Source organism: Protopterus annectens, chromosome 3.part1 (genome assembly GCF_019279795.1).
Source record: "Protopterus annectens isolate FY-2018-M chromosome 3.part1, PAN1.0, whole genome shotgun sequence".
Taxonomy (NCBI): Eukaryota; Metazoa; Chordata; order Ceratodontiformes; family Protopteridae; genus Protopterus; species Protopterus annectens.
Genome location: NC_056732.1, coordinates 454,864,855 through 454,887,952, shown reverse-complemented (window position 1 = coordinate 454,887,952; position 23,098 = coordinate 454,864,855). Strand labels below are relative to the sequence as shown.

At 40.3% G+C, this 23,098-nt stretch overlaps 1 protein-coding gene across 2 annotated transcripts in view; it reads left to right on the top strand.

Moving 5' to 3' along the window:
* Positions 1–23,098, top strand: part of RHEB (Ras homolog, mTORC1 binding) — a 782,482-nt gene that overhangs the window by 595,627 nt on the left and 163,757 nt on the right. For both annotated transcript variants that reach the window (XM_044066908.1, XM_044066909.1), the window contains exon 7: positions 9,419–9,500. In XM_044066908.1, coding sequence (XP_043922843.1) covers positions 9,419–9,500 — 82 coding nt within the window. The remainder of the gene's footprint in view (positions 1–9,418; positions 9,501–23,098) is intronic.

The window sequence follows — 23,098 nt, the reverse complement described above, 5'->3', positions numbered from 1 at the left end:
TATATATATATATATATATATATATATATATACATATATATATATATATATATATATATATATATATATATATATATATATATATATATATATATATATATATATATATATATATATATATATATATATATATATATATATATATATATTGTTAGATGTATATGAATGCTGGGAAATACTAATGATATTGTTCTGAAGAGTCCGTATGAGTGGTATGAAAGCGCTTACCAACTGTGTTTTTATTCATTAAAGGAGTGTTTTTCTACTGAGGACTTTACTCTTCTTCCTTCATTTGGTTACTTGGTTTGTGGATATTTTTTCAGTTTAAAGAAATAACATTTATGGATTCAGTAAGCACTATTTGTGTGAGTTGTTGCTTATTGCGCAGACTGTCGTTTGTTTAAAGGAGATATGGCATATAAACTTGCATTTGAAGAATAACAAGTGTATGTGATCCAGGTTTAACTTGTGAAAGTTACTCTTGATTATTTGATATCATTCCATTAATAACTCTTGTGTATTATAAAATCTATATTTTTATACTTTGGTAATAACATAGTATGTCTTTCCTGGGTGCGTGCTATTGAATGTCAAGTATACTATCAGTAGCACACTGCTGGACCATTTTAAGAACCCAGAATGCAACTTAACATGTCTCTTTAGTGTCATTTGTTGCTTCTTGTATTATATTTAGTAGTTCATTACTTTACTCAGCTATGCCTAGATATCAGAAAATTTGTCACCTAACATAAGTTTCATCATAATGATGATTACCTTTTAATAAAATGAATATTTTAACTTTTCTAAACTCTGAGTGAAAATAAGTGCTTTTAATTTTATATGTAGCTAAAAGAATCAAACTCTAACATTTAAGGGAATTAGTAACCATTTGAAGTAGGGAAAGAAAGAAATGATTTACTTTGTAAAAAGTAATGTGCAGCAACTGCTCATAAGTATTCAAGCACTTAAATTAATAAGATTTCATAACCATGAAATACATGGATTTTAATTTGTCCTTCAGTTTTTTTTTTACTTTTTTTTTTCTTTTATTAACCAACCATCTTGTGTTGCATTTCTCTTCGAAGAAGTTGATAGATTCCAGTTCATTTATTCTTTTTTTCTAGGTTTATTTTTCTTTATAAAGTCCATTGCGTCTTCCAAAGTGTTAAAAATCTTCTTTCCTTCTGGAAAGTGAATCCTTATTTTTGCTGTAAACAAGATTTGTGCTTTAATATTGTTTTTCTTTAAGCTTTTAACAAGTGCCACATATGCTTTTCTCTTGGACATCACTAATGTAGAATAGTCATTGTCAAATCTTATAGTATGTCCTTCAATTTTAAATGGATAATTAGTCCATGCAGCTTTTAAGAGTAAATTCTTATCTTGGCTTGAGAAAAATCTTATGGTCACTGACCTTGGTGAAGGTGTTTTTTTTTTATTTTTTATTATTTTTTTTAATGAGTTAGAAAGTGACCTATGTGCCCTTTCGATGCCAAAAATAAAAAGACTTCAGGTAGTTTCAAAGTTTTAGGCATCCAGGTATTAAGGAATTGAGTCATACTGTCTCCCCTTTTTTTTCATGAATCACATAAATCCTGATGTTATTCCTTCTAGATCTGCTGTCAAATTCTTCTATTTTATCCCAGAATAAGTTGGTTTGTTTCAGAAGAAATTCAATGTTATTCTCATTTTCAACTAATCTTCCATCAAAATCAAACAATACTCTTGATTTGTGATGATTGTTGTTGAGATTCACTTGGCACTTCAACTTGTTTTTCTTTACATTCCTCTTTAAAATTCTCCATTTTGCTTTCTAATTTATCTGTCTTTACAGATAACTCTCTGATGTTACTTAGTATAGCTTGTATGTCTTTTTTTCATAGTACTGTCTTGTACACTGGGCTTAGAGAAGCTCATTCTGAGACAATTGGGTCTTGTTTTCTTGACAGGAAAAAGCAATTAAAAGAGTTTCAAACTTCTTATTTTTGACTAAATCTTTCAGTAGATGTTCAACTATAAATCCATCGAGTTTTGAAACATTCTATTTTCCGTTTTTTAGTAAAAATCCTGTCAGATGTTAAAATGAAGCAGAACTAAAAAACGGTGCTGTTAACTGCTCACCATCTTGGCTACGTTGGTTTGAGTACTTTTGATTTATTTATTTTTTCTAAGTTACTGGAAGCCATCTCCCATTCTAAAGCTGAAACATGAACAGTGTTTTGTTGAATAGCTGCAAGGTTCTTCCCTGACAGAGTTTTTTCTTTCCTGGTAAATTTCAAATTTCAAACGCTGTTTTACACAAAATGAGTTTTCCTTTTTCAATAGTTTTCACACTTGGAGAGCTATTATCAGCCTGTTACTTGGTCAACAACCATTGGGAATGTCTTCACTGTCGATAATACTTTGTCTTTTAAAGTACAAGTTAATAACATCTGTAGCACTGTTTATGAAGTATAAGCTTGCATGTTTATACATTTCAAATTCAGGAAGCCCAAGGCCATATTAGGCGTTTATATTAATTTGATGATCTCTGCATTGGAATTTATTTTTACTCTGTGGTTTGCATACACTAAAAATGTAGAACAGATGGAATATTTTGAGGTTCTATCCCAAATGTTCACACAACAGAACCTTTAGAGTTTTTACCAGAAAGAACGCATGAAGAGGGTGAATTACAAGCAGCAATTGACATGCTAGACTGTTAACATGCTTGACAGTTAACATGTGGGGGTCTGTTCTTCTTGAGGTACAGGAAGTTAAGTGGTATAGTTATAAATGTCTGTAAAGCTGCTTATGATATATTCTTAGAGAATTCTTGTTTTAAGTTTATATGTTGTATAGCATTTTTGAATAGAAAACATTTAATCATTGTTTATATAAAATAATAAATCAGTCAGTTGGTTCTCTAAGCAAATCTTTGCAAATTGGAACATTCACCTCTGTTTTAAAAAAAATAACTTTAACATCAAATCAATTAAGTTGAACTCACCTTTGGGTGAGCAGCTTGATCTGAAACAGTGAAAACTCTTTTGGTTGCAGTTTTAGCATAGGCTAAAGTGACTGCAGGATTTTGATCCGTTCAACGAAAGGGCACATCTGATACCATTAAAAAAACTGTTATTAAATGGACAGATGATTCATATCCCATCTTTCTTAAGTGTCAAATGCCTGCTTTTTTTCTTTGCCAGAAATATCTGTTAGATGGGAGCATTTTTCAGTTTGACCTCTTATTTTTTTTATTTCAGTGTTAAACTCTCATCCATTTAATTACTAGATTGTGTATACTGCAAACTCTCTTGTCTGATACCATGCATCATTACCGGTCAAATTAGCCATATTGAGCCATACATCCATAGAATTTTTTTTTTCATACTGACAAGGCAGTGCTTGGTACTAAATAATGTTTTTTTTTTTTTTTTTATGGTAACAGCCTTACACTTGGACCATTCTTTCACTGTTCCAGTTTCATCTCATGAGAGAAGAGGATTTATCAGATGATGGTGATCATTCCGCATCTGTGTCTGAGTTGAGCAGTGACTCTGGTGAGGTGCTTTTGCAACACCCAAGTCAGACAGTTGCCAGGTCTGAGGCTTCAGGAGGCCACCATGGCAGCAGGCCTTTCGATTTGCTCTCCCCACCTCCAGTGTAAGTTGAGTCGGTCTGAAGCCACTTAGCTGGCCTCAACTTCTGAGATTCAAGCATTTGTTATCAAATGAGATGATTCATCTTCCATGGTTGTCTTGTAGGGACATGTGCCAGTAATACAGACCGATGCCACTATTGCCCAACTGCAGACTAAGTCCTGTCTTCCTAAACAGATGCCTGAATCAGAGAGACCAGTCAGCTTACCTGAGCCTATGCCCTAGTCATCAGTGACTACAACCTTGAGCAAAATTCAAGACCTCCTTAAAATTGCCCTGGAATTCATGGCCTTTATGAAATCTAGGGTAGACCAGTCAGGCACTACAGACTACCCCAGAAGCCTCTTCCAGTAAAAGACAGAGAGATGTTTATTTTCAGGAGAAATCTGATTCTTCAGGATCTGAGGATTAGGAAGAAATTATCTTGTGTTGAACACCTCCCCCCTCAATCATGCCCTGACTCAGATACCCTGTCTTTTGCTTCATCCCCCAGAAGATTTATCATTTGGGGGTACCTTGCATAAGATGGAGGAGGCCTTTCATTGGGAAGGCAAGGAATTCTCTTGGGTCCAGTCTGCCATCTCCCAGACCACTAGCTATTTCTCCAGTCTATGTGGTACTAGATTCTGTATTCAGAAATGTCAGTTCACTCAGACTTATCTGTCAGATGCAGAAAGAAAACAAGATAGCTTTTATAGAGGTCTTAACACTCATAATCACCTCTACAAGAACCTACAGGCTGATCCCTCTGTAGTGTCTACTGAAGCCACCAAGGATTCATGTAAGCCTACTGTTAAATGTCCCTTACCTAATGACAGCAGGAAAGGTAGATTGCTAGTTTTGAAAAAGATGTGTACATCTGCTGCCCTGTCTGTACTTGGAGTCCTTACAGGAACAAATCATTTCTAAGGCAGAGGGCATAGCAGACAAGGCCTTCAAACAAAGGGACATATACAAGACCCCTAGAGTAGTACTGCATTTTCCAGACATTCTCTAAAGTGTAATTACAATGCATTAGAACCACCATGCAGGATCTTCTTTGATGGAAAGACGCCATCAAGCTGAATTCAGGTGTAAGCTTCACTCTACTAGATGCTACCAAGACCATCAGCACATACAGTTCAGAAGTAGCCTGGGGAGCACACTTAGGACCCATGAAGGTGCAAGGTATCTGGACCCCTGGGTGAGGAAAACTTCCCATAAACCAGAAGGAAATGCTATCAGTTTTCTAGCAATGAAGGACTTTCAGAGTAACCTATCCCCAGGAGCACTATACATTTGGATAGTCAATACCACAATTATGAGGTACATAAACAAACAAGGGGGAAATCATTCCTACTCCCTGTGCAGTCTAGCAATAAAGTTTTGGCTCTTGGCACAACTGCAACTCACACTGTTAGCATCATGCATCCCTGGTCAGAGCAACACCATAGCAGATTCTTTGAGCAGGGGCACTCTGGACAACAACAACTGTATGTTAAAAAGGAAATCTTCCTGGACCTCTCACATCAATGGGGACACCCCTAATATAGACCTTTTTTGCCTCTCATCAGAACAGCCAACTATAAAGGTTCTGCTCCAGAATCTAATAGATAGGGGCATGAAGAGCAAACACCTTCTCTTTGAAATGAGCAGGCCTTTTTCTTTATGCCTTTCTACCATTCCCACTGATTCCCATAATACTGATAGAGGTCAGACAGACCAAGTATGATACTCTGCCCCCTTCTGGCCAAGGCAGCATTGATTACTCCCTCCTGTTGGCCCTCAGCAAGTGGAGATATTGCATTCTCCTGCAAGTGATAGACCTACTCACACAAGTAAAGGGATCTGTCATTCATTCTCACCTCAGCACCCTTAAACAGCCTGGAGGATTGGTTTCTGATTCCAAATAATACAAACTACTCTGCAGAAGAGCTACCAGTCCTGAGAAAGGCAAAAGAACCAAATACCAGAAAATCATACTTATCCAAATAGAAAAGGTTTTCTGTTTGGTGCAAGACATCAACCCTTCTCTTGCGACCATAAACCTAGTGTTATTGGGATTGTTTCACCAAGGGCTTTTTTTAAATAAGAAACATCTTTATTAGGCAGTCATACATTTATGTAAATGAAAACAAACCATATTGACATAATTTTAGTTGCAAACATTATACATCACAGACCATATGGGCATAATTTTAGTTGCAAACATTTTACATCACTTAGTCTATCCAGTAATTGTTAGTCAAACATTACATAACTCATTCAAATCCAGCCTTCTTATAAACCTCATTCCTCCTCTGCATGTATTGTTCCCACAATTCCCATTTTTTCTATGTAATTTGCTCCTACCCTTTTCTAAAGATCCCAATTCCAGTTGTTTCATATCTGTTACTATATTTACTGCTAGTAGAGTTGGTTTAGACTTTGATTTCCATTTTTTAGTAATTGCTTTTTTTTTGGCAGCCACCATAATTAGACTTAGCAAGGCCTTACTATGTCTAGGCAATTCTGATTTTGTATCATAACTCAAATAAAATAATTTCCTTAATTACACCAATTTGCTCGCCCAGTATCTTTGACAGAGTAGTCTGCAGGGAATCTTTTTGCCAACTCATTGCACTTGCAGAAAATATGTTCTCAGTTACCTCTTTCTTCCCTATCACACCTCCAACATTTGCTGTCTGAGGAAAAAATTCTTTGGAGTCTACTCAGGGTATAAAAATATCTATGTAAACATTTCCTAAATCATCTAGACTTTGTTGCATATTTGAGAGACATACATATATCCCCCATTGTTTCTTTGTGAATTATTTATACAATCTCTTCGCAATCCTTTCTAACCTCCTCTGATTCTTATAGTTATCATGCAGTATTTTATATGATGTACTAATTGTTCCTTTTTTAACAGCAGCTTCTATTCCAGATTCTACTAAAAACTCTTCCAGTGCTGGTTTTTCACTTAGGTTCCTCCTGTTTCTTTCTCTTTGCCTATACTCTGATATCTATCCTTGATATGGATGGCAGTTTCTAGCCTGTAGTCTAAATTAATTATTGGCTTCTTCACATTCTATTACTTTCCCCTCTCTAGTTATTTGCTTCCAATACCTTGGTTCTTTTGCCAGTTTTCTCCAGTAAATTCAAGCCCCCTATTGTCTATATACCTAATTTCAGTCATCCCTATTGGCAGAATCTCCTTTCTCCATTAATGCATTGGTTTAGTTCTTGGAACACAGTCTGCTACTTTATGATTATAATATTCTGTATGGTTATTGGTCTCCTTAAGGATCTGCATCCAAAAAACAGTCTCTGTTTGTTTATTGAGCTTCCTACCTGTTTCATCATCATCCCTTTCTACTTTGAATTATTAGTTTCTGCTTCGGCTTGTGTAGGAGCTTTAACTGTGTAGCTCTGAAATTGGTTAATCCCAAACCGGCTTGTTCTATTAGAAGAATAAGCTTATCTCACTTGACCCTTGTCATTTTCCCCTCCCAGATAAAATCCTTCAGCTCTTTATTAATTGCTATCCACAACTTCTCCGCTGGTTGATAAAAATTTGCCTGACCTATGTATAAAACTAAAGGGACTAAAAACATTTGAACTGTGTGTATCTTGTCATACATATCTATATAACAAAGATTCCAGTTTCTCAGTTTTTGTATTATCTTTTGCTTAGTCTCTTCCCACATATCCTTAGCTGCCAAACCAGAATCCTTTTTAATCCATACTCCTATGAACTGCATTTTATCATTTCCCCATAATTATGGATATTGTTGAACCAATGTGTGTTTGGGTACATCATTTACATCTATTGCTTTTGTTTTAGCTTCATTAATTTTTTTATCACAAAAAGATTTGAAACTGCCTCAAAATGTTCCACAAAACCGAAATGTCCTTTTTTTGGTTAGCCAGCTTTTCTTGTCTACCATACTAATTATATCATTGAATTTCTGAGTTCCTCATCAGGGGCTTTCTTATTCCAGTGTTAAGGTATATGCTTCAGCCATCTCTGCCTGATTACTTGCTTCCCCAGTCTATTCTCACCACAACTGAAACTATTCCTAAAAGGAGTCGTACATCCTGTCCCTACCTGGGAATTTAAACTATGTACTATAAAAAACTTACATTACAGCCGTTTGATCCAGCAGCTTCTGCTCCCCTAAAAATGTTCACTTGGAAAATCACCCTCCTGATCACTTCAGCCAGGTGAGTCCCAGAGCTACAAGATCTGATGTGCAAAGAATCCTTCATTGTGTTCCATTGGGATAGGGTAACCCTTAGAACTAACCTTTATGCCAAAAATAGTGTCAGACTTCTTGACTCAAGCTGTTCTCTTGCCAGTGTTCTTCCCTAACCCACAGAATAAAGCTAAGCAAATTCTGCATTTCTTGGACGTACACCAAAAAAATCAGATGTTACTTGGACAGGACTAAGTTCCCTAGTAAAGCAGAACAACTATTTGTCTTTGCAGAGAAGAAAGAAAGCAGACCTATCTCCAGGCTCTCTTTATCCCTACACAGGCTGTCCTGGAAGCTGCTACATGGACATCTGTCCACACCTTTACTAAACATCATCACTTAGCCAGTGCCTCCAGGGCGAAGGTAGGTTTTGCTACTGCTGTTCTACAAAACCTGTTTTTGCAGTGACCAGCAGACAGCCTGCCCCCGAACTTGTAGCTTTGGGAGTCCTGCCAAGAATCAATACTAAAAAATTGATTGCGAAGAACATAATATAGTTGTGTCGCACTTACTGTAACTGTAGGTGTTCGAGTAGATCAGTGTTGCAGTACAAATTCTCACCTTCCTACTTCTCTAACTGCTGACCTGTCCTACCTGGAAGGGGGGGGGTTCAGATGAGTGGTTCTTATTCACCATCATCCCCCTACTTCTTCTACCATCACATAGTAGGAATCTTTCCCTATGTCTGACTAAAACTTTGATATCTGGAGGGGTTGCATTGTCCTCCGGCATCAAATTGCTGTTCACTGCCTAGAAAAACCTGAAGATGACTCCGATGGACACTCCTTTTATACCCTGACATCCGGACATCCCTTGGCTAGAGATGATGTAAAGACTCTGGAATATCAGGCATGTAGTAGGCCTCTGCATGGCAGAAAGACCCATTATTTTTTTCTGCAACACTGATCTACTTGAGCGTCTACAACTATAGAAAGGTGGATAACAACTGTACTATATTGCTGGTACATCTAGGAATTTGGCTTAGATTCATGTCTTCTTGAGTATGTGAACTGATTTTTTCCATTAATATCAGTATTATTATAACAAATGTGCTTTGTTCTGCGTGTTGGCCAGTTTATGCTGCAACAGTTTAGTCACTGACTGTACAGAATGAGTAGAAAATGTGACAGTATTGTGAGTGACTGCACCTTTTAGGGAATTTCTAGTGTTCAAGAAAGTGGCTCACTGCTATGAATTAAAACAAAGCTGGACATATTTATGCATTAACATGCATGCTGTTCTTACAGTTAAGGAGGTAGATGAAACTGCCAGTAACAACAGTGAATTTTGCAGATAAGTAATTATTTAGTATGTTAACTGAATTTTGAGATGATACTGAAAAGAACTGTCATTTTAAGAAACTGAGACATCAGAATCCACTGCTTTTTAGAATGCTCACCAGAAGCAACTGTAGCAGTCAGCAAAATAAACTGAAGAAGCTCACAGTTTAAATCAAAGTAATTATGATGAGCAGTAAAAGTACTTATTGATTTATCTTGACAAAGATACCTTTTTAAATACTGTATCAAAAATGATATTTTATCTTATTTTACTAATTAGGGTGATCAGTTATGAAGAAGGGAAGGCATTAGCAGATTCCTGGAATGCAGCTTTTATGGAATCTTCTGCAAAAGAAAATCAGGTATGAGTGAAGTAAAATTGCTGTTAAAGGCTGTGTGGTGTTCATTGTTGCCATCGATTGGTCTGCTGTCCCATTTATCTTACTAATGAGCCTGGAAGGAAAAACAAATCAGTCAGAATTATGTAAGCTCTTCAACCTACTTCCTAATTAATTTCATGGCATTCATGCATACTTAATGCAGCATCAAAATTTAGACTGGTTTTGTTGGAGAGAAAGAAACAGATACTGCTTTAGCTAAACAGTGAAATAGATCTTAATGATTTCTGTAATTAAAATCACGATATAATAAAATTATGGAAGGGATGCGCCAGTTAATTGCTAACTACTGGTGTTATATTTTGGTTGCCTAACTGGAATGTCCAAAGACTGATGAGTTGCAATTTAATTAAGCAATAACCCACGCCTGGGTGTGGGTAATGCTGGATTTACCCACGGTTGGTGTGGTTTGGTCACTTGGGCGAAGCCCGAGTTGCCAAACAAAGACAACCATGGGTAAATCCAGCATTACCCACACCCAGAAGTGGTTATTTATATCTAATGACATTATTTAAGAAAAAAATACTTAATTTTCTTAAATAATGGCATTGTATAATGCCTCTGTGCTGCCCTTCCGCAGCTGTACGGTATCCTGGAGCAGTTCTGATATACTGTGCATGCGTATGCTTACGCAGTACATCAGAGCTGTGTGTAGAGGAAGCAACGGAGGAAGGAAGATCTCCGTTGCGTTTTTAAAGTTGTCTCGCTATGTTAAACGAGTTTTTTAAAGATATTGTTTAACATACCGAGATTACAGCAATGGCGCTGTTCCATTCTCTGTTGCTGCCTAACACAAAAAGGAAAGACTTATACTAATGGAAAAAGTCCGGGGGGTCATTATATGATAATTATTTTACAATGGAATTGTCACAAGTTATGGTATTTTCAGTAACAATTGCCTGTTTTCCCTGATATTCCTCAAAGGACTCCTGTAGGTCTTACTAGTAATATCAAGACTGATTTAGTTACTGCTTACTTGAACTTGGACTGGAAATTATAAAGCTATCCATGTTCACACCACAGCACTCATTTATTTGGGTCTTCATCAGCTTGTAATACTTATCAATGTAACAGGGAAAAAATTGCAGTAGATAAAGTACTTCAGAGGGGATCCTTACTGCTACACCTGAGACTATCATAGAAACAGATATAGTAGCTGCGACTTTCAGTGACCTTCTGTCTCCTGTCTGGTGCCAAGATGTCTTGCAGAAAGCACAACACTACTCCATCTGTCATAAAGTGATGCTATTTGTTTCTTAATCTCTGGTGGTCAATGGATTGACTGGGCATGCCCTACATCAGCATATGTCTTGACATAACATTACCACCAAAGAGTTAGAGCTTATTTACAAAACAATTAAACCACTATGGTGTGATGTGATAAACTGTGGTAGGAACATCAAAAGTCCTCCTTAAATTTCGTCTCTTCTATGAAACTCTTTATTTGCACTCCAACTTTAAAGCTGCATGCAGTGGAGTTAAAAACTTGTTGGGTTAAAAAGGCTGTTTTCGTTTAATCAAAGATAAAAATAATAACCATGCACGTGCAAACCTGTACAGCAGTTACCAAAACCAGGCTGAGTCACTTAACTCATTCTGTTCAGTCCATCTTCACAGTAATTGCTCATTTTTTTTAGTTTACACTTTGCACACACAAAGAAAGGAGTCATTTCCCCAGTAGGTGTTCCTGTTTTTATTCAGGATGCGGTAGTTATGTTGGCCTTGAATCAGCCTGTAAAGCCAACAAAGCTCCTGGCCTGTTTTTCACATGGACTAGCCCTGGGCACCTGTCCTGGCTTTTTCATTATGGTCACTTCCCAGAAGAATATGTGGTAATTTGGCAAGGTGCAAATGCAGAGACCTCCAATTAAAAAAATATTACCCCTAATCAAGAGGTAAAGAGACTCCTTAACGGAATTATCTTCCAACCCAGACCTTGAAGTGGATCAGGAATATAATTTGGACTGTTACAAGTCACTTTAAGCTGCCTCATCTTTGGAAGGAGTCCCTTTTGATAAGACTCTAAGTGTAATGAAGACCATTTTAAATAGAGGACTGTTTTTATAAAAGGTACACAGATGAGCTATAGCCATTGACCATTGCTCTGTTCTTTCAGGCTTTTGAAGCTGCCTTTGAAAGTGATTGTCTAGAACCAGATTCCCAATGTATAATCTCCAGAAGTAGAATACATTTTACTGGGTAGAGAAGCCTAAGTGCTGTTTCTGCAGTCATTTCACTTATGCCGTTAACTGGAGTCTGTTTTGGTCCTCTAACAACAACAGTGCTAAATAATAAGGAAGGAAAAGTGTTGGGTAAACTTAACAAAAAGGTGAACACCTAACTGTAGGCATTTGAGCTGTTAACTGCCAGACATACTTGTTGCTGTAACAGGGGCATAGTCTTAGATGGATGACTAAGATGACATTAATCACTGCTGATAAAACCTTCACACAGTTTCCTAAAGTTGCTTCATTCAACCTTAAAAGTAGGCAGATTCAGTGGATATAAAAATTTTACATACCCCTGTTAAAATGCCATGTTTTTGTGATATAAAAAAAATGAGACCACAATAAATCATTTCAAAACTTTTCCCACCTTTAATGTGATATATTACCTGTACAGTTCAATTGAAAAACAAACAAATCTGTTAGGGGAAAAAATATAAAAATTAAGAAAGTACAAAACGCTGGTTGCATAAGTGTGTACACCCTTAATCTAATACTTTGTTGTGTGTGCACACCCTTAAACTAGTACTTTGTTGAAGCACCTTTTGATTTAATTACAGCATCCACTCTTCTTGGGTAGTAGTCTATCAGCATGGCACATCTTGACTTGGCAATATTTGCCCACTCTTCCTTGCAAAAGAGCTGCAAATCTGTCAGATTGTGAGGGCATCTCTTGTGCACAGCCCTCTTCAGGTCACCCCACAGATTTTCTATTGGATTTAGGTCTGGGCTGTGGCTGGGCTATTCCAAAACTTTAATTTTCTTCTGGTGAAGCCATTCTTTCGTTGATTTGGATGTATGCTCAGGGTAATCTTCGTGTTGAAAGGTGAAATTCCTTTTCATCCTCAGCTTTCTGACAGACACCTGAAGGTTTTGGGCCAAAAGTGACTGTTATTTGGAACTGTTCATAATTCCCTCCTCCTTGACTAAAGCTTCAGTTCCAGCTGAAGAAAAGCAACCCCAAAGCATGATACTGCCACCACCATGCTTCACCATGGGGATGGTGTTCTTTTGGTGATGCAAAATGTTGTTTTTGCGCGAAACGTACCTTTTTGAATTGTGGCCAAGAAGTTCACCCTTGGTCTCATCAGACCATAACACATTTTCCCACATGCTTTTGAGAGACTTGATGTATTGTTTTGCAAATTTTAGCCGGGCCTGGATGTTTTTCTGTGTAAAAAAAAGTCTTCCGTCTTGCAACCCTACCCCATAGTCCAGACATATGGAGAATATGGGAGATTGTTGTCACATGTAGTACACAACCAGTACTTTCCAGAAATTCCTGCAGCTCATTCAGTGTTGCTGTAGGTCTCTTGGCAGCCTCCCTGACCAGTTTATGTCTTGTCTTTTCATCAGTTTTGGAGGGGCATCTTTGCAATGTCACTGTTGTCCCATATTTTCTCCACTTGTCTTCACTGTGTTCCATGGTATATCCAATGCTGTGGAAAATTTTTTGTACCCTTCTCCTGACTGTTACCTTTCAACAATGAGATCCCTTTGATGATTTGTAAGCGCTGCAAACCATGGCTTTTGCTGTAGCAGACACCTGAGTATAAATGTCAGGAAAATCTTACTAGGACAGCTGAAGTTTATTTGGGGTTAATCAGAGTCTCTTTAATCGATGGCAGGTATGTACCCAAGAAGACTGAATGTTGTAATTAAATCAAAAGCTGCTTCAACAAAGTATTAGTTTAAGGGTGTACACACACAACAAAGTATTAGTTTAAGGTTGTGCACACTTATGCAACCAGCATACTGTATGTTTTTTTATTTTTTTATATTTTTTCCCCTAACAGATTTCATTGTTTTTCAATTGAATTGTACAGGTTATAGGTCACATTAAAGGTGGGAAAAGTTTTAAAATTATTTATTGTGGTTTCATTTTTTGTATCACAAAAACCTGACATTTTAACTGGGGTGTGTAAAATTTAATATCCAGTGTATGCCGACAAATGCAGCTTCAATGCTGTAGATGCTTCAGCCAGGATGGCTGCCTCAGGTACAACACATGGGAGGCACACTTAGCTAAGGATCTTATCCCTCTCAAAGGACAGATCCTGAATGTATCTTCAGACAATTACTTTTTTTGTGTTGGTCCTTTGTTCCAAGAAGTGTTTTAAGTAGCTGGAGCAGAAAGGCAGTCTGTCCAGCAGTGAGGCATTTATTTATTTCTGTAATGTATCCTGAAATAAAGCAGAAAATGTAATTCAAAACAATATCTGTTTTGTTGGACGTAGGCACAATCAGCTCAGTTAAAAAAAAAAAAAATCATGGAGGGCAGGCAGAAGCCAGGACAGGCAATAGGGGAGACGTAGGGACAGACCCTTCCCTCTCTAGACAGCATCCCTCAGTATTGTCTGTTGTACCTCCCCATCCCTTCTCACAGCCTCAGCCCCCCTGTCCTCTCCCATTAGGAGGAAGGTTCACATGGTTGGGGGAAAAAAGCAACAGGTAGGTAGGTCTGATGAGTGTACCTGAGTGAGAAAAATTATTCTGTTATGGTCATGCTTAATATGAAGGATGATTACCTCACATTCCCATTTACAAGGGCCAAAATAAATCCCTTAGTGGTCACAACATTAACAGTTCACGTTCTTGCCTTTCAAATTTTTCCCTGCGTGGAGGACATTTACCCATATGTTTAGCTCCAGTCTGTCCCCCTCAGACATGGGGGATTCACATCTTCCACTGCCCGGATAACTGCTTTATTTTCTTATTGTGTTGTAACTGATTTCTATACATGAGATTTTTTTTTTTGTGTGTGTCATTGTTACTCAGTGGTGCAACTGAATTATTAAATTCTGTTGTATCTCTGTAACTGTGCATTTGCACATGGTTTGTAGCTGATAAGGCTCCTTGGACCATTGCATTCACCTGGTCAACAATTAAAAATAAAAATAATTAATAAGTAACTTGTCAGATGGAGTTGGATTGGTATTTGAGTAAGTAGTCTCTTATCTAACAAATCCGGGCATTTCCATCTGTTTCCACAAGACCTTCCTGTGAGTAATAATAGTCACTGCACAGTCAATAGAGTCCTTCTACTAGAAAAAGTTATTCTTTTGAGTTCTTCCTTTCTGAGAACAGCTGCAAAGTCCAGCCTGGCAGCCAGGGAAATATTGAGGGTGCTGGGATATATAAGTGGACCCCTGGCCAATCTTCTTTTGAGCAAAAACCAGTAATACATAAAATGCGTGGTAACATCAGTACCTCTAGAGCAGGTTTTGCCAGTCATTCCAGCCATTCAGATGGAATTTTGGTAGTGGGCGGAACAAGTCCACTTTGACTCAGGAATGTCATTTGTTCCATCCCAGGGCACCCAAATCTCGAAGTAGATGCAAGGGGTGAAGACAGAAACCAAAATATCTGCATTAGCAAGATGTTGGCACTAGTCAATGTCCTCCAGATAATTACAGATGTTATGATTAGGTGGTACAAAAAAAAGGAAACTATGCAGTCTTGTCACCTGTGCAGCTTGGCCATGAATGCATGGAAGCTGGCAAGCCAGGGGACCCTCCTGCTGCATTCCTTTTGCACTCCTTGGAAGGAGAATTCTTTGGCAGGTCACCCCCAAGTCTTCAAGAGTTGAGATTGGGCGAACAAGTATTCCACAGAATTCTTTGGTATCCCCTGGAGTGTTTCACTTTACATACTGTACATCTCATTTGAATTTCCAGGTACAGACGTTTTGTTCATGATAGTCTGCAAGAAAGCTTGGGCAACATATAGGTGATATGCAGGTTTAGTGGGAGAAATTGAAGTAAACCTTTTCCTTTCTTCCTCTTTTCTTCCCTTAACAGTTCTGTGAAGGCAGAGGAAGACAAACCGAATCCTAATAGCCCTTTTCAGACTGAGAAAGTTTTGGTTCACTCCTGTTTCTTCAGATGAAGAAAGGAGAGTCTCTCTTGCTATCATCTGCCTGCACCCTTCCGACCCAGAAGGGAAGCAAGTTAGTATACACCTAGAAATCAGAAGTGTCACATTACTTGCCTAAAGGCTAGTACCCTAATCTCTCAATGGGATAGGTTTTTCATTTGAAGTACCAGCCATGTTACAAAATGCACACCAAATTTTGACCTAGAGTAGAAAAGGTTTTATTCATTGTGCACAAGTTCTCACAGCATATGAGAGGCAGCATCAGTTCAGCAAGATGTTATAATTACCTGGTATAAAGGTTTAGCATGTGTATCTGCATTACAGTAAAGACACCAGTTCTTCCTGAAAGTGGCAGTCCATCTGAGACCCCTTAGGAGACCAGTCACGGTGCCACAGAACTGTTAAGGTAACCTTACCCCTCTTTTTGAACCAGCTTGTTTCATTTGCATAGAAATTTTACCTGCAAAATATCTGAGCTGCAGACACTAATTGCAGTTGACATTGCATCATTTTCTATCAGGGCTGGGTGTCTCTAATGAACAAATTGTTTATAATTTGCACTAAACAAAACCATTCAAAGGCCAGCCTTTTTCCCCAAACAGCATTACAAAGAAGAGAGGGTTTTGCCTTCACTAAATGGACACAGGTTGCTCAGGTTTTGCCTGGCTAGCACCATAAACCTTAGGGATTCAAAGCAGCTATTTATTTCTGTCATCCTAAGGAAACAGGGCAGGCCAATGTCAAAACAAAACCTAAGTGGTTAGTTAATTGTATTATCTTTGCTGAATGCCATGGAATTCCACATTAGGGCTCACTCTGCTAGAGCAGCAACCATTGCAGCAGATTGTTTAGAGGCATATCACCTTGGAGCATTTGTGAAGCAGCCTCATGGACTTCTATCCATACCTTTTCAAGACATTGTAAGTTTGATTCCTACTCTAGAGGCAAGGCTGGATTTGCCACCACAGGACATGATAGCTCTCCTACCATGGGCTCTCTGTTTGGGGTCCTACTGCTTTGGTACTCTTCACATATGTGGTACATGATACTGCAGTAGGAATGCCAATGATAAACAAAATATAGCTGTATGACAAACTCACCATAGCAATAAAGGTTTAGATGCAGGGATCCATTGTGCCAGGCTAGGCTCTCACCCTTCATTTCCAACTTTTACAGATCTAGGGAGTCCCTCACAGTTGGAGATCCCTACTTTTCTGTCTGCATGCCGTTTTCCAACGTTTTTTGGATGGGCAATTGAATACTTACCCTTAAAAGCAGTGCCAGCCTCTCCCCGCAGAATAGGTGCACATGTTGGCATCTGGCTCTCTTATTTTTCACAAAACAGAAGTAAAAGTTGTTTGGGCTGCACTTTCTGCCAGCATTGCCTGTGCAGGGAAAGCACCAGCTTATTCTGGGGATGCCCAAAGCCCTAGAAGCCTGACTGGGGCTCCCCCACTACCTTGCACTATTTTAAGCTGCTGATCAGAGGGTGTATGAATGAATCGTGCAACAGCAGTAATCTCTGTATTCAGACACCTACTTCTTTGGCGAGTATATCTCACAGCTGTACTTTTCCTACTCAGTGGACATTTGTAGTTGTGGTGCCCTCTACCAGAGGAGAGCCATCCATTGATGTCTGTAATTATAAGCCAGTTTTTTTACTTTGGTCTTTTGTCAAGATGATGGAAAAATGTGATGTGAAGTAGTTTACTTTATTTGGTCTTCAACCTGTGAGTTTCGGAGCCACATTGGATCCAAAACGGCCGCATTTTCCAGCTATTGATCAAAGCTTCAAGCTCCTCCCCTTACCCATAATACCCCCTGTCTCCCATCTCCCTTCAGATCTCATTTGTCGGCAGCATAGCAACAAGCATGGTCAGAGTTCCAAGTTTATTGGATGTTGTAAGTGCTGTATTTTTTGCCAACTTTTCAAATTTCTTCTGTCCTTTCTCTCTTTCTTTACCTTCAGCAATGGCATTGGTTAAAAAAAAAAATTTCCCCTTTCTTTCTGTCTGTACTTTCTAGCATGTGTGTGCACGTGAGTGTGTGTCTGGGCCAGGTGCAGGGATGGCAGAAGCCCCAAAAGCAGGTTTCAGAAAATGTACAAAGTGTGGCCATAAGCTCTCTCCAGCGGATGGCCACACTCTTTGTGTGGTATGCCTGGGTGCAGACCACCTTAAGTCCCCCTGTTCCATTTGTGCTGGTTTCATCCCCAGAGCGCTTAAGGATAGGTGGGACAAACTTAACCTCAAAGGCCTGCTTCCCTCCTCAGGGATGGCAGTCCTTTCTTCCCCCTCTGGGAGAGCAGTGGCTGCTGCATCTTCCTCCTCTTCCCTGGCCACTGGGACTCAAACTCTCGCCAAGAGGTCCGGGGAAGGGGATAAGACTAAAAAAGACAGGCCTTGCAAGCAGTCCCTCGATCGCTCATCGCAGACATGTCCGCCACCCAAAGTGAGGCCTCTGACTAGGCCTGGGTCTCCTCGGCTCCATTCTCCGAGGTTCTCCCCTGAGCCCGAGGAACTCTGTATCCGGTCCCCTGCTTGATCCTCTCCCCACTGGCTTTACCGACCAGTTTCGATGGAGTCATCCCATTCCACCTGGAGCTCTAGCGAGGCGGAGATGGACAAGATGATGTGGAGGTTTATCCGCACTCAGATCCAGATGTAGGTCTTGCCGGTGCCCTCTCCCTTTGGAGGGGGCTCCTTGCAACCTTTTTTTCCATCCAGTAACTCCTTTGCCGATCTGATCGGCAGTTTCAGAGTTTTTGGATCCGAGGACCCTCTGGGTCGAAGGGTTGGGTCCATCGGTACTATGTACCTCGACGCTGGCCGTTGCCTTGAGCTTGTCGGATCTGACTGGGTCTGATCTGAGGTCTCGGAGCCATCACCTTGTGGTCGGATCTGAGGGAGTGCTCTCTGCTCAGAGTGCTTCGGAGCAGCGCTTCCCCTTCGGTGTCTCGGCTCCTGGAGTCTCTTGCTCCGATTCCCCTGTGAGGTTAGGAGGGAATGGCCACCGCCAGTAGTTCCCTGGAGGTTCATTCCCCCTCAGCCTTCGATGTGGTGGAGAGGGTTCTTGCAGTGTTGAGACCTCTGACCATCTCATGCTCGGACTCCGTCCAGAACCCCTCGGCTCTGAGTACGGTTCTTACTGTCTTTACATCTCAGGGCCAGCCTGTGGTTGTGATGCCCCAGAAAGTTCCCCTGAGGGAACAGCAAGAGGCTTGCGAGTCCTCCCCAGAGAGTCCCACTGAGAAGGTGCCTCACAAACAGACATGTAAGAGGAGGCACTTGGACTCTCCACCAAGTCCCTCGCTGAAGACACAGACTTGGAGGAAGGGGAAGGTTCCCCACGGTCACCCCCCGAGGCTGTCTCATTTGGAGACATGATGGAGCTCCTCTGCCAGAGGGGGGGGGGGGTCTGCCCCAAAACTAACCTCGGATGAGTCTGTGTTCCTGGAGGCATTCAGCTCAGGCCCATCTACCTCTTGGGTGTCCCCTCCTGCAGATCCTTTAGTGGATCTCATAACATCTAGGGCATAGAAGGAACCAGACACCATAGAGCCCATCCCCAAGTGCCCCGACAAAGTATTGAGCCCCCCTGTCGGACAGGACATACTGGAACAAGGGGTCCCCAGTAGATGGGCTGAGAGCCAATCATTATCAGTTCAGAGCCCTTCCCTTTGGTCTCACCACAGCCCCCAGGATGTTCACCAAGGCGATGGCAGTTGTTTTGGCTCAACTGAGACTTCAGGATATTCAGGTCTTTCCTTAGCTGGGCGATTGGCTCTTTGATATCCCTTCAAAGCATCTACTCTGCCAAGTCAGGGATTACTTCCTTCTACTAGCAAACAAATTGGGCATCACCATCAGTCTGAACAAGTCTTTATTGGCCCCAGTCCAGATTCTAGACTTTATTGAGGCTCGGTTGGACACTATTCAAATGAAAGTTTTCCTCACTTCAGACAGAATACGCAATCTAAGATTACATATGTTGCACATTCTTCATACCCAAGTTCCGACAGCCGAAGCAGTCCTAAGGGCATTGGGTTCCATGGCGTCCACGATCAATCTTCTGCCGATGGCTTGTTTTCATATGAGAGTTCTTCAGTGGATGCTTGTGGTCCAGTGGTCCCTGTTAGATCTTCCTCTGTCCTTTCCTGTGCAGATTTCAAGAGTATGCAGGGACTCCCTTTGGTGGTGGATTCAGTCTCCGGACCTCCTCAGGGGAGGACCTCCCAACTAGTGTGGGGGAGACACTACTTGAGACTAGGCTGCATATCAGCGTACTAGAGATGAGGGCAGTCCTTCTTGCATTGCAGGCCCTTTACGCTAATCTTCCTCTAGGGATGGTTGCAATTCAGACAGAAAATATTTCAGTGGTCTGGTATATCAACAAATAAGGGGGAACCAGATCTTATCCCCCCTCTCGAGAAGCCATGAGAGTGTGTGAATGGGCGATCTCTACTGGCCACTGTCTGCTGGCAATGCACATTCCGGGGCAATCCAATATTCTAACAGGCTCAGCAGATCTATCCTGATGCCTTACGAGTGGTCTCTGAATCCTTCAGTAGCAGAACAGATTTTTCAAAGGTGGGGTCGTCCTTGCTGCAATCTTTTCACATTTCCTTCCAACATGAAATGCAGCGAGTTTTTCGCTTGGAACCCCTTGCAGGGGGAATCCCCAGAGATGCACTGGTACATGCTTGGCCTCCTGGTCTCCTCTGTGCTTATCCTCCACTTCCTCTTATGTCGAAGTTTCTTCAGAAAGCACGAAGGCTGGGCAGCACTGTGATTCTCATTGCCCCATTCTGGCCTCGCCAAGTTTGGTTCCCCTTACTGTGGTCTCATCTGGTAGTTCCTCCATAGACGTTGGATCCAGTTCTGGATCTTCTTTCTCATCCCTCAGGGATTCCTCACCCAGATCTGGACAGTCTGAAGCTCACGGCTTGGCTTCTCCAGTCCCCATGATCATGTCATCCCCTGTTAAATCGATTTTTGATAGCGGCTCATAAATCTTCCACCAGAAAGATGTATTGTAGTAAATGGAAATGTTTCTCCATATGGGCCACTCAGCGGGCTTTGGATCCCTTTACTGCACCTCTTTCAGCAGTCTTAAATTTTCTGGTGAGTATATTTCATTAGGGTGCCAGTTCATCTAGTCCAGCTGGCAGCTATTTCTAATTTTCATGTGGGGGTGAACATGTCTTCCTTGGCATCTTCCAAACTTTGTAAGACTTTCTTTAAGGGTGCCTTCTTTCTTAGACCTCCGGTTAAGGTCCCTACGCCTTCGTGGGATCTTACTTTAGTGTTACAGGCATTAGTCTCCGCACCCTTTGAACCTGAAGCTTCAGTTGATTTGCAGTTTGTGACCTGGAAAACTGCTTTCTTAGTTGCCATTACATCAGCCAGAGGAGTATCAGAGCTCCAGGCTCTCTCTATCAAAATGTCTTGCATGATTTTTCACAAAGGGTGTCATTGCACACTAATCCATTTTTCCTTCCTAAAGTAGCCTCAGAAGCCAGTATTAATCAAACTATCAATTTGCCAGTTTTTTCCCTAACTTTCAAAACAGAGGGGAATAGAAGTTGCACCTGCTAGATGTTCATAGACAACTGAGATTCTATTTGCACAGGACGAAACTTGTCGTAAATCTGATCAACTATTCATGTCTTATTCTAAACCCTTCTTAGGTAAGCCAGTTTCTAAGGTAACCATTGCTCGCTGGATCTCCCAGTGCATTGTTCGAGCTTAAGCTGTTAAAGGAATGTCTCCTCCGGGACAAGTGGAGGCACATTCTACTCGATCTATGGCTACTTCAGCTACTTTCTGCTCCAGGGTGTCTCTGGATAGACTATATTTGTTCGGCAGCCACTTGGTCTTCATCTTATACCTTCATTTCACATTACAAACTGGATATCATGTCTAGAAACAGAGCATCATTCAGTTCTGCGGTGCTCCAGAATATCCTATGAGGGCCACCCAGGAGTTTTTTTAGCTGAAGACTTTGTCCCACAGGTTGAAGACCAAATGAAGTAAACTGCTTCAGATAAAGAAGTTATGGTACTCACCATAATGTTCCATCTGAGTAGTTGTACTTCATTTGTCTTCAACCGTCTCCCCCCCCCCCCCTTTTCCCCCTGACCTTTTTACTTAGTGAAGGTTGTTATACCTTTATATGCATTATGAGACCCTTGGTCCTGTCTGGGCCCTGGAGTTTTTTTGTGGTTCATGCTTGTGCTAAGGTTCTGTTGGGTCGGGTGTTTGGTACTATTTAGGCAGCAAACTCGATCTGAAGGGAAAAGGGAGTCAGGGTATTATAGGTAAGGGGAGGAGTTTGGAGCTCGGACCAGTAGCTGGAAAATGTGGCCATGTTAGATCCGATGTGGATCCGAAACCCACAGGTTGAAGACAAATGAAGTACAGCTACTCAGATGGAATGTTATGGTGAGTACATAACTTCTTTTTCACATCTACTTTTTGAAACGCCTCATTTTTGCCTAACCATGGGACAAGTACAGCCCTCCTGGACATTTTTGAATGATGATGTACTTGACTGAATCTGGGCAATATTATTGCTGCCTTATGTCATGATTTATCAAAGGCATTTGTTACGGTCACTCACAACTTCCTTCTGAATTAACTTGCTGCTCAGAGTCTCCTTGAACACTTTTCAGTGGTTTTTAAGTTGTCTTGGAGACAGGATCATGTTTGTCTCCTCCATTCTGACACTTCCTGTTGGTCTTGATTAAGGCTTATTGCTTCAGCCTCATATTTTACACTGTTTTTGACAACCATATGAAAAGATGTAGTAAAGACAAAAGTCTGGTATGCCATCTGGTATGCCAATGACTTAGAAAATATTCCAGTTTAATTTCTAAAAAGCCTTTTGGGTTTCTGACACCATGGTGGGAATGAAACTCATTCCTATGTCAAATTATGATTAAAGTTCATGAAATTAGTATTGCTTCAGTCTTTGAAGTTAGCCAAAAGTGCTCTTCACAGCACCCGCAATGTGCCCAGAACTGACTCCTGCATTTAATAGAGTTGCATGTATCGGTAGCATATGTAAATAAGATTGTAAATTCTTTTTTATGAAATGCATTGGTCCTACTACTATTTGAACTGTCTGGGTATCTTTCTTCCACATTGCCTTTGTTTCTGCCTGCAAATCCTGGTATTGTATGATTGTGTGTGTCTCTCTCTCTGTAGCTGAGGTAATTTAATCACTGAATGTAGCAATTTCAATGATCAATGCTACTTTTGTCTTCTTTTCACAGTCTACTGTATCTGTTTTTTTGCATCTATTTTTGGAACTGTTGGTAATAGGTAATCTCATGTGATGTCAGCTTCATCAGTCTCTGTAATGTTTTTGTGGCTGTTTCCAATGATTCTCAGGTACTTCAATATTGTAATGTTTGCGCAGTCCCCAATGTGACAGTATTGTCACATTATTATGACTTTC